At 38.8% G+C, this 13,095-nt stretch overlaps 1 protein-coding gene across 1 annotated transcript in view; it reads left to right on the plus strand.

Moving 5' to 3' along the window:
* The window catches only part of prex1 (phosphatidylinositol-3,4,5-trisphosphate-dependent Rac exchange factor 1), a 105,782-nt gene that overhangs the window by 24,009 nt on the left and 68,678 nt on the right, over positions 1-13,095 (plus strand). Inside the window, exons 4-8 of the mRNA XM_079673649.1 lie at positions 3,368-3,472; positions 6,611-6,712; positions 7,052-7,213; positions 11,690-11,823; positions 12,134-12,249. Of these exons, the coding sequence (XP_079529775.1) occupies positions 3,368-3,472; positions 6,611-6,712; positions 7,052-7,213; positions 11,690-11,823; positions 12,134-12,249 (619 nt within the window). The remainder of the gene's footprint in view (positions 1-3,367; positions 3,473-6,610; positions 6,713-7,051; positions 7,214-11,689; positions 11,824-12,133; positions 12,250-13,095) is intronic.

Raw genomic sequence — 13,095 nt, forward strand, 5'->3', positions numbered from 1 at the left:
ACTGCTGGACTTCACAGTCTAGGCATGTTCACTTTAGTCGTTGCTAGCCATTTCTGGTTAAATTATTGTGGACAGCAGACAGGCAGAAGACTTATTCTTTTAACCTCTGTGGTTTAATGAATAGCAGGCTATTGGAGAGTGCAGTTTTAAAGTTGCTAAGTCTACCAACAGCAATAAGTTAACGGACAATGCAGTGATTGTTCCATGTGTTAACCCCACACTTGGTGTGCAATTGACATCCCTGTAAACTGCTTTATGAGCGAGCCCTGCATTATTCACCTTTTGCTTTATGATATAAGGTGTGCACATATTTGATGCAACTGGCCAGCCAAATTTGGAATTGTGCTTGAGAAAGTTCAAAACGTTTTTCCAATTGTGCTCGATGCTTTGCATCTGTAATCTTTTGTTTATTCATTCCATTGTCGTTAATAATTGAAAGCCTGCCAGTTGATCCTAATTATCACCTGTGCGCACGTAATTGAAAATAAATTTGACAACATTTGGTGAAAAAGACCCAATCTAAATTCAAAAGAGAGAAGGTCAATAGTTCTGCTGGACGTAAACACCAAACAAGCTTCGTATTGAGTAGCCACTCTAGGCCTATAAACAACATGATCAATGTTATTGGTAACTGCCTCATTAACCCAGGCAGTTACCAATAACATCATTGAAGTGTAAGAACATTATTTATTTGAATTAAAAACTAGGCGATAATGGTTTCTAAAATAATACAAATAATAGTTAAAAATAGTATAAATGATATAGAAATATGTTGCATAATTCAACAAATAAAAGAAAATACAATAAACTATTTTATTTAACTTTTCAGAACATACATGTGGGTAATTTTGCTATGACTGTTTGGATCTTGTCCTTAACTAACAAATAAGAAAACCTTGGTTAATTTAAGAATCTTTATGACAACTGCCTGGTTTTAAGAATACTTTACCAAAGAATAAGATGCCTCTAAAATAGCGGTGCATTGTGCCACGGGGAAAGTACCACCACAATCAAATTATTGCAATACATGATTTTATGACATTGCTACTGTGAGTCTGTAAATACTACCTCCCTTCTTATTTTAAGTCTTCACAAAATAAACAAAAAGCAGACTGTCTGCTAGGAATAATGAATGTTATATATATGGTAGATTATTTTAGAATTTTGGGTAGAATCATTTAGAAACACCAGTATAGTCCTTTTCCCTAATGATGTGCCATATGTATATGCTTCCGCCATTTTCAGTGCTACAAATGTAACATGTACACATGAACAAATAGACTAAATTGGTACATGTACAAGCCCCTGTGCTGTATCCTCTGGCTGTGCATTAACCCAGTCTGACAGTATCTGGGGTTTCACGCCATATGCCTGCCCAGCTGTTGCTCCAAGCGGTGTTTTCTGGGACTGGAATCCCCTGCCAAACGTGGCTTTGGGCGTGTTTGGGTTCCCGCCTGCCTGTGTGGTCAAAACTGCCCAATGTTTATATTGTGCAGCTCACTTGTGTGTTTCACATCCACAAAAGATTTTTAGCTCCTTCTGGTCAAGCACTAGGACTTAGCAGAAACGCGCAGATCTATAAAAAGAGCTGTTAGCTTTGTTTGGCTGCTCCAGTCACTACCAATGGGTTTCCATGTCAGACACATGCACACACAGTGTATGTGGCTGTAAGCTTGCGTGTGGTGTGTGATAGCAAAACAACACACATGATCCTTTTGGACACCTACGCCTGAACAGGATGCTGGCTTGGTACACTGTGGTATTTTTAAAGGGGTTTTCAAGGATATTTTTGAGGCTGTATGTTACAAAACCCAAATTTCCCCCGTCTAATTAAAGTATTTTGGGTTCTGATTCTAATAAATCATGATTCACATTATCATTAAAACCATTTTTAAATAATCATAATGTGAGTATATTTACCAAACATGGTTTATTTTAAGTCTGAGAACAGTTTGTAGGCCTGGACTTGTTTTTGAGAGCATTTTGACTTATTTACCCGTCAACAACATTTCTGCCTACTCCGATTTAGATATTGTACTAGTCCATATTTCGATTTTGATCAAATTACGATTAATTGTGCACCCATTATTATTCCTTTTGCTTTATGGCCAAGCTGGCATTAAATGCAAACCCTTCGAGCTGTTGCGAATAAGGCTTGAAAGCGGTGTCCGTCCGAGCACCTGGGGTTTTGGATTTCACTTGCTAGGCTGTTTCAGATGACAGTTTTAGTTTCTAGACCTCAAGCTCAAGGCCCCATTGGCTCACAGTTTCACATCCTAATTACTGTTGCATAGTTAACAACACACCCGATAAGCTCCAGGCTGTAAATTCACCTGTGGCCCTGATCCGTGTATACGCTCTTGTCAACAGTATGCTGCATGAATAATGCATTTTAAACTATAGAGTGTTCACTTGTTTGGTCTCGCGTTACGTATTGTAAAGAAAACCAAATGGCAGCTCGACAATAACTTCTACATGAGCGCTGTGGTTGTTTTTTAATGTTGCACAGTGTGAGGCTGTCATCGAAGAAAAGGGAAGTGTGTTGTGTTGGCATGCAATTTTGATATAGAGTTTTTTTTATCAAAAAGAGAAGTGTGGCAAATGTGTTAATGAACACTGCTGCAGAGCCATTTAAGTCCATATTCTCTCAATCATTTGGTCTGATCATTGTTGCAGTTACACTTCACCATCATTGCCTGACATGGCAAATATTGTAACAGTAACTATGTCTCGAAGCATAAATTCAATGATCATCAATCCTATATCATCGATGCAAAGGGGAATCATATTTTTGAAATACCCAATTGCAAGTTTAAACATTTAAAACTCTGCTTGAACATTAGAAATGTTGCACTTTATAGTGAACAACAGGAGGTCTGTTTTAGTTTTTATTAAAAATCTATATATTTTATTCCTATGAAAAGGCTGCCATCATTTACAAATCATACTTTTAACTTTGAGCTTTTTGTGAATTGTTATGAATGTCACTTATTGCCTTGAATGGGCATATGAAGTCTCAAATTGATCGCAGATGCCTGAATTTAATCAAAACTAAATAATATTATGGCAGACTTTGCAATATCAGCAAATATTATATCTTTGTCCAAAAAGCACGATATGGTATTTTGAAGAAATTCACGAGGTACACCCGTGGTTACACCCCTAGTTGCTTCTACTATCCATTGCTCTACTTGAAATAGAACAACCAAATCTCATCAGATTTGAGTAGCTGGAGCTTTCTGCTCTGCTCTGTTATCTGATTGTTCCCTCTTTCACTTTTCTCAGTGGATTTCTTAATGCAGCCATTAAAGTATGATATGAAGTCCCTGGTCTGCCATCCTCACCTCTGTTTTCCTCCTCTTTGCAGAGGAAGAGTTTCTCAGTGTACGGCGAGTACTGCAGTAACCACGAGAAGGCTTTGCGACTCCTCATGGAGCTCAACAAAATCCCCAACATCAGGACCTTCCTGCTGGTAAGTCCTCTCAGCTCCTCCCCCTGCCCTGCTTATCTTGCCTTTCTCCTCATTGCTTTTCATCTGTCTTTCTTCTTCCTTTTTTTATTAGCTTCCTTCCTCTGGCAACTCTTACTTCTCTTCTCATTATGTGTTAAATCTCCTTGGTTTCATTATTACAGATTTCATTGCACAAACTTTTTTTTCTGGTATCCTTTCTACCTTTGCCCGACTTTTCCTCCTCATTCGTATTTATTTATTTTCATTTATCCATCCCCCTCCCCATTTGTCCTTCCATTTGATCACCTCCATTTCCATGTTAACACTTGAATAAAGTGCACAAACCATAACAAGGTCGGAGGGTTCTTCCTGCTCCGGACAGGATGCCACCATCAAGGTCACTTTTGTGTCGCTCTTGTAGTGTTTCCGCTGCCAGCTTTTCCTGTGTTTTTGACACCCAGACCTTTGGGTCCGGGACAATAGACTTAAAATGTGGACAGGGCCTTTTTGGGTGGGCGGGGGCGAACCCAATGAAATCATGTGCAGCTTCTGAGCCAGCCAGCTGTGGAGTGTTGGCAGCCTGATCGGGATTGGCCGTGAGATCTGAAGCCCTTGCGTTTGTCGCTGCCTGATGGCTTGCTTCCACGGCATTATTCTGACCCACAAGACAGGAAGCGGCGGGATCAGAGCTGTGTGCGTTAGCTTTTTCTCCCTCTGGCCCAGTCATGCAGTGGTTAATTGGAAAAGTCTTACATTGATGTTTCCAAAAAAACTACAAACAGCTGGTGATGTATGAAAATGGCTGTCCGACAATCTCAAATATTGGATCAGCTCTTATGCTTTGGGTAGCAACCGTGAGCAGAATGTAAACAAATGATTCACTATCATTTAAGAAAAGAAGTAGACATAGAGAGTATGTGTTTCTTCTGCAGAACAGCAGAGAATGAAGTGTTAACAATTGCAAATCAATGTCGGAGCAATTAACTGTAACATACATTATATTTTCTTTGGCTTCATTTCTGCTGTGTTTTTAATTCCAGTGGATTTCTTTTTCTGCTTTAAACCATTTTAGTGCTAATTGAAATACACCGTGAAGGGATCTTCTGAAATTGTATGTAGAAATGAAGTGCTGAATTGCTCCGGAATAGAAAAGTGAAGAAGAAGAAGGAGGTCAAAGTGAAGAGCTGAGGGAATTCTGGTTTACGGCTGGCAGATTACAAATAAGCAGAAGATGAGAAGGAAGAAGGCGGGTGAAGATTTAGATAGAAAAGGGAGAGAAAAGGGGGGTGTGGGAACAAAACACATCAGTGCATTAGGGATCTGTGGAACCTACAGTCCTGCAGTCACAATCAGATGCATTGCTGCTTCTTGTTTTCCCATCAGAACCCCCCCCCCCACACACACACACACCATGATTACAAGGCTCTAAAGTGATCTCTCCCTTCTGGAGAACACTCAAGTGGTTTATCTGCACGACTGCTGTTGATCTTTCATCCCATCCCATGAGCTCATAGCACACTGACAGACTGCGTTCCTGCAAAATAAAAAGCGAGGAGAAACCATGACTGTAACTGTAACCCCCCCCCCCCCCCCCCCCCCCCCCCTAATTTTAACAGTTTTTTTAAAGCCCAAATCTTCTGGGGCATGAGAAAACATTTTGGAGGTTTCTCAGTGATCCTTTTAAGTGCGGATATCTTTTCTTTCTTTTTTTTAGGCGGTATGGTTGCAGACAGTTGTGTATCCAAACAACAAAGCAGTGTAGGAAGAAGAACTTAGATATTTAAATTAAAAATAAGTAATACAACAGTGTAGAAATACTCTGTAACAGTACAAGTCCCGCATTCAATAAGTAAAAGCACCAAAGTATTAATAACTGAATAAACTTGAAGTACCAAAACTTAAAGGACATTTTCCAATTAATAAGCATTATAGCACTTGATTATAATAAGTGATCAAACAGGTAGAAATTAGCATAACATGGACACACTCAACTAAAGTACAAGAACCTCAAAATTGTACTTGCCTACAGTACTTGAGTCAAATGTACTTTTGTTTATTCCCCCACTGCTTAAGAGAGACACTTGAGTCTTTTTTGAATCTCCGGATGTTTGCTTTGCTGTAAGAGAAGCGTGAAGTCAACTATATTTTGGTTTATGTACAGTATGTGTTACCAACATATGATACAGAGATAAAAACACCACTCACAGTCAATCTTAAAATGTGGCTAAAACAAACCAGAAAGTACTATTATCTTACAATATAGACTTTTTAAAAAAAAAGCTTTGGTGACAGGATGTGGTAATTGCTGATAAAGCTTCAGAAATCAAGGTTGTGCAGAGCGGTCACAGTCAAGAGACATTTAAAGTCATAAATAAATAGTAATTGAAGCAGTTGTCTATCTTGTAATATAATGTTAAAACAGCTAAATGTAAACAATGACTAAACAACTAAAGCATTACATGATCATTATTCCTAAAATACACAAATGCCATTTTAGCCTCATTTAAAAAAGGTCCTACAAAATGGCACGTGATTTGAGTATAGAGAGCATGGTATCCTCTGCATATAGCTTCATTAACTAGCTCCCAGACACACCTTGACAGATTATTCATATTATGCACCTGGGCCGGTTATAGATCTGCTTCAGGTGCAATAGACTGTGACTGGATAGAAATGACAACAGTGGTCAATTAAAGTCTGTTTATTGCTGAAAAACACAAGAGGCCTGAGACGGCAATGAAGACAGCTGTGAAATGCATCGAAATAGACTGTTGTTGTGGCGTAGATAGACAAAGAACAGTTTTAAAAAGTCTAATCCTGTCGAAATTGAAAAGTTAGGTGGACTCTTCTTGTCTTTAACTAAACCAAGATCCGATTTAAAAGAACAATACCTATTTATTTTCCAATGATTAGTCTGTCATTCTTCTATAAATAGAGTTTTCCACACACACTTTTTTAATGTTGTTCATGTTTAATGATGTGCAATTCCTGATATCTGTTCCATTTGGGTTTTTGGGGGTTTACATCTTTTGTTGTTCAACCTTTTCTGCATTTCAATTGCAATGAATTATTTCCCTTAAAATAAATATAAACCGTACAATGTATTTGTAAAAAATGTGTATTGGTGTCTAATTGTGTTTGTTCGCTCTTCTTCTATAGCACTGTATGCTACTGGGTGGGAAGAAGAGCACAGATGTCCCCCTGGAGGGCTACCTGCTCAGCCCCATTCAGAGGATCTGCAAGTATCCTCTGCTGTTGAAGGTACTGTCCAAACTGCTGCACTGATGTTCTGATGCTGTCATCAAATGATAACAGCTTTGATTAAAGCCTGCTTAGACTTTTACATTACATGGCCACAGCGCAAATCATAATGTATCCTTAGTGATCGATACCATTACCGTACTTTATATTGTTGTAAAAACGATCTCCAAATGGACAGAAATGTTGACTGTGAGTGTAGCTGGTACAAGGCCTGTGTATAAAACCCTCTCGCCATTAAAGGTCACAGAAGACTCTATAACCATATAAATGTTTTTGTATTTGCTTCCTTCTGGACGTTCTACATCTTTTGTTTGAAAACGTTCCCCTTTTCATCACTAGGAGCTTCTAAAGCGGACCCCTAAGAAGCACGCTGACTATCCGGCAGTGGAGGAAGCTCTGCAGGCCATGAAGGCCGTCTGCTCCAACATCAATGAGACCAAGAGGCAGATGGAGAAACTGGAGGCTCTGGAACAGCTGCAGTCCCACATCGAGGGCTGGGAGGTGAGAGCAAGCAGGTCAAAGACAGAGAGTAGTCGTAAAGAGGGTCATATACTGAAAAATATGCGTGGCATTCAACTCGGACAGTATAACCCCAGTTCCGTTTTACAAACATGCTACTCACCAATTTAAGTTCTGGTCATGCAGAAGTGCTTTAAAAAGTATGATTTTTTTTCAGGAAATGTATGTTTTCGGGAAAGACAATTTGGGATGTGGATTATACTGCACAACCTGTGTGAGAGTTTATTGACTGATGTTTTCAAACATATTCCTTTAGGCTTTTTACAGTTGTTTAAATATTTGTTCACTGTGGATTATAGCTTGGTGAATTGAAGAAAATATATTTTTTTGTGCGAAAACCTCTATCACAAAACTACTGTAGGGTTGAGCATTGTAAAACCAAATAATAGATCAGCTAAAACAGTTGCATATATAAATTGCATCAATTTACTCTAGTGCAGTTTTTAAAACCAGGAAATGCCAACACTTATGCCATATAACTATACTGGAGTAATGCATTAACATGTGATATGCTATATATTGCCCTGCCCTACAATAAGTGCATGCATTAAAAAAAAGGTTTTATTCTTAAATTAAAGGCAACAAAAGTTGATCAATCGATATACAGATTATGATTTTTTTTTAGGGTGAAGTATATCTTTACATTAGGATAAAAGGTTGAGAGGTTAAACCTTGAGAGGTGCAAGATGGAGACCAAATGGCTAGATGAAGTGCTTTGACATTCAGAGTGAAGTGTAAGGAAAAACGGTCCTACTTTTCTGAGAGCATCCTGAATATGTGTTATTTGCACAAGGTTTCTGACAAATGAAACAAATCCTTTCGACAAAACCACTGCAACCTCATCCAGATTTATTCTAGAAAGACTTCCACCATCTATCTTAAGAGTTACTACTGCAGCCAAATAGGGGCCACGGACGGGGCTTGGGAGCCGAACGAAGGGTCCAGTGCATTTTTCACGCCTCCCTCAACCACCACAACAGAAGCCTTGTCTAAGCAGGCACCAATGGGACAATCCTCCCACTCAGGGTGCCAGGGGGGGGATGCCAACAGGCACACTGCCCAATCAGAAAGGGACCCTAGGAAGCAGAGCTGCACTCTCACATGCATTGGGGGGGTTATATGAGGGGACCTTTTTGGAGGGGGCAGAGGAAGAAAAATGAAGGATGGAACCACCCCACTGGGACATCCCACAGCTCGCATGCCAGAATGTACCCGTGTTCTCCCTTTCCCTCAGAAAAAGGACCCTGATATTTGGGTGTTTAGTTTGGCAGTGAAAGTAAATGCAGAATATATCCTGGTCCATCTTGTGATGAATAATATATTATCGGTTTTATTCTAGTCCACGGTGTGTGCTTTAGGCACTGTGATGTCCCCCAATTTGTATTTGATGTATATATGTGTGTATATATATATATATATATATATATATATATATATATATATATATATATATATATATATATATATATATATATATATATATATATATATATCTTGAGATCTCAGCAAGTATTGGTGAAGTGATGAACTAATCATAGCAAAAGGTTTAGAGAAATAATTAAATTATTTAGATTTTCAGTTTGAAATCTACAGTATATATTTAGCAAAGCTATCAAGTGCCCTTCTAGTTGAACATTAAATCATTTTTTGTGGTCCATAGACAGGCAATTTCTGTGCTCTTCCTCTGAACAACTCAAAAAGGCACTTCACCCCCTCCCCCCCAGAGAGCCTTCAATATTACAGCATTAGTCTCGTTCCTCTTTCCTCTTTCCTCTTTCCAGCCACTCTGTGGGCTAATCACCTCCAGCTCTAATGGAAGAGTCCGCCAGAAGTGCAGAATCAGACCCAGACGCATTACTGCTGCTCAGATACACTCACGTACATACACCACCACTGCGTGTTGTACGCTTCCATATACATTATAAATGCAGGAAAGCATAGACATGCATACATGACAAGAGGTAAAAGTTTCCAACCCCCAACCTCAGGTTAGTGCAGTCAACATGAGGTTGAATCGATTGTCTGAAACACGACCCCTCCCCAGACTGGTCGGTATTCACCTTAAGGAAAACCTCTGATTTCTTTTTTCTCTCTCAACAAACTCAGGAGGGATGAACATCCATCATAAATATATACTCATGGGAATCAATTATGGACGCTTGAGAGTGGGGGTGGGCAGCATGGGGTTTCCACAGGTCTCCGGTGGACCCATGTCAGATGGATCAAAGACAACAGTGAAGTCCACATCTGATCTATCTTTGTGTGTGTGTGGGGGTGTGGTGAGGGGTGGTGGGCTCTCTATAAGCCAACGGGGGGGGGGGGGTTTAGAGCCTGCACATGGGTGCATTTAGTTCCAGATGATTTGGAGGGAAATGATGCGTTTAACAATGAGTAATGAGATGTCTTTACCCCCAATTGTTCTATTTTATGTGTGGCTAGCTCTGTTTTGACAGCTTAAACGTCCAGCACTTATACCTTCTATGGACTCTATGAGGTTGTACACTTTAAATTGAAGTCCATTGAATATTTCTGTATATTTTACAATAGGAAATACTTTCATCCATTATTCACAAATCGAAACGGAACATGTGAGTGCATGGTTGCTCATGTGTATATCTGTAGAGCGGTTTCTGTTCCTTAGATGGAAATGTGAAAACACTGAAAATCTTCCAAAATTATTGTTGCCTTAATAATTGTAGGTATTGGTCCTGAAGTTTAGCGACTTAGTGATAAGGTTAAATAGGTTTTCTTATGCTTCTGGGGGTTTCCCCAAATGTTTTTACACATGTTTTTGTGAAAGTAGAATGTCTCCCACAGAAAAATAAAGACCCTTTTGAACGTTAAAACATGTAAACACAGTAGAAGGACACAAAACAAACATGAACGTATACATTAGCATAATGGGGCCCTTTTAATATTACACCATGCTAGGGTCGATCAACAAAGCTTTTTTCAATCTGTTCCAGATTGGCGTCAACAACCTCATTTACTACGACAGGTTCATTAATCACTCAAAATTGTAATCCTCTAAAATCAGCAAGGAGGTACTCATACACCTCTCAATGTTCATCTAAACGTACAGTAATTTGACATTTAAATGCATCATTAAATACAGGTTGAACAGGCAAACGTTGTACTTGTTGAAGCGGTTGCAGTCCATGGTGTTGACTGTGAAACACCAGTGTTTGTGGTTTGCCTCATGCTGCTTCGAAAGGTTATATTGGTCTTAACCGGTTGGGGTGTATTCAATAGCTGACGAGAAACGGCTTTAAAGAAAGGCTCGATCACATCCTGTGAAGGTGGTAGGTAGGCTGCAGAGTAACATAATGCCTGTTCCTGTGTAAGAACAAGGGAGTGGGCTAGTCTTTAATATCACACATTCTACATTTCCTTTTTACTTAGGTTTGCTGCACGGTTCCTCTATGCAACAGTTGTATTTGAATATGTGAGGATGCAGGCATGTGTTTGTAGTGCTTTCACATCCCGAGAAGAGAATAAAAAGGCTTTGTTTGTTTTAGCGCCCCACAGGAAACTAAAAGTAGGCCATGGTAACAGTTTTCCGAGGCAATAACTTTGTGCATCTAATTAACTAACACATTATAAATAAGCTAAAAAGTCAAGTTCAAGACACTGCAGTAATATAGGGGAAACTCTCCAGTCTCTATCGGTTATTTAAACGTGATGTTTCTAGACAGTGATGCACCAGCGAGATGCTAACTGTCCCAGCAGTTGTTTTCTATTTGCAGATTTGCATTGGGTGTAAACTCAAGAAGAGGTACTCAGATTCTTTACTTAAAGAGGCCCTATTGTGCTTTTTGGGGTTTGCCACTTCCTGTAGTATGTTAGATGTTTTTGTGTGCATGTAATTGGTCTGCAAAGGCCGAAATTCCAAATAATTTTGAACATTAAAGCATGGAAACATGTCACAGTACAGTCACAAAATACTAATATAAATCTTGCAAATTAGCATAACAGAGCCTCTTTTAAAGTAGTGCATTACAAAAATAATTAAGAAAAGTGAATGTAGGGGAATAAAAAGTACAATATTTGACTCAGGCGGAATTATAAAGTAGCATTAAATGGAAACCCTCCAGTAAAGTACGGCTATGTCAAAATAATACTTAAGTGCGGTTATTGAGTAAATGTACTTAGTTCTCCGTCTCGCAAAAATTGAAGTTGGCTGAGGAACAGATTTGTTTACTCGTTCCTATCATTAACATTGGAATGAAAACAAGACGTTCACAATGTCAGAGTTGAATTTCGCATTGTTTCGCTGAGGTTGTGAACTGATCAAGTTTTGATACAGACAGAATTGTTATCTTTGCAACTTCCAAATGTAGTGCTATTTCCATTTCCACACCATGGCCTTGATGGATATAACTGCACAATTTTGTAAACTTTTAATGTTGTTACAATACACATGTCAGTAGCTAACTACTTTTTTATCTTTTTCTTCAGGGCACCAACCTGACAGATATCTGCACAGAGTTGCTGCTTCATGGAAATCTCCTTAAAATCTCAGCAGGCAATATCCAGGAACGCGTCTTCTTCCTGTTCGACAACCTTTTGGTTTACTGTAAGAGGAAGTCCAGGTGAGGAAGGCATTACCCAACTACACTGAAGCTTCTACAAGCATGTCAAAGAAAGCATTCAAATATATTTATATTGACTGGACTACTGGAAAAAAGCCAGACATGGAAAATTGCAGCAAATTCCCGTTTGTGCAGACAGATTTTCAGTATGCAAGCAAAACAGAAACAACTACATGTGTCTGCTGCTCCCATACATGTCTCTAAATGAATGTACATTTGTTAAAGACACAAGTTCTTGTCTCACGGTTGCACCAGAAACAGTGGATGTTTTCCCTGCAGAGTTTAACCACAGTGTTGTCCCATTTTCTAGGGTTTCTGGAAAGAAGTCCACCAAGAGGACCAAGTCTATCAACGGTCCCCTCTATGTGTTCAGAGGCCGAATCAACACCGAGGTGATGGAGGTGGAAAATGTGGAAGATGGAACAGGTTGGTGTTTGCCCTTCAGTTACCTTTGGAGACTGTCTATATGTCCATTCATGAAACTCTCCCAGGGTATGTTGGTGATTTCTAATGAGCCTCTGGTTAGTATATATAAGAGAGTATCAGCAAAATGGGAAAAATAAGTCCAGGAATGTCTTTATTTTATTTGCAAAGGCAAAATGTTGAGAATAAAGTTGAATTCTAGGTGTATGCACTAATGCTTTAAGTTTGATGTGTTTTCTTCATTTGTTGCCTTATTTTTAACTACAGTTTGACTTTGTTCCCAACATTTCACGTTAAGTCTCAACATGTTTTTGAATACGCTGAATCTATTCTCAACAAGTCCGACCTAATTCTTGACATTTTGACTTCATTTTTAACATTTCTACTCTATTCTCGTCATTTTGATACTATTTTTTAAACAATATTGAGAATGTATTCACAACATTTCGATGTAATTCTTGCAATTTTTCTATTTCATATCAACATTTTGACTTTGTTCTCAAAGGTTTTGCAACTTTTTTGTCCACATTTCAATTTCTTTTTGAGAATTTGACTACATTCTTTAAATGTCACCTCTATTTAGACATCTTTAATCTTTTTGCGTAAATTAGAATGTCATATGCTTGTCCCAAATACTCTCAAATATTTCAGATCTTAACCAATCTTTTTATTTAGTTCACTGATATCACAGGTTGCAAAAACTGACATTGTGCATAAATAATAACAACCCCAATTCAATTTGCCTACAGGGCTATTTTTCTTTTTCACACTCTACCATTTAGAAAGCCCTGCTTGGATACGAATCAGGTACTTGTTGACAGTTTGGGTGGAGTATCATACTTGCACCTA

Source organism: Notothenia rossii, assembly GCF_949606895.1.
Source record: "Notothenia rossii genome assembly, chromosome: 4".
In the NCBI taxonomy this organism is placed as follows: Eukaryota; Metazoa; Chordata; class Actinopteri; order Perciformes; family Nototheniidae; genus Notothenia; species Notothenia rossii.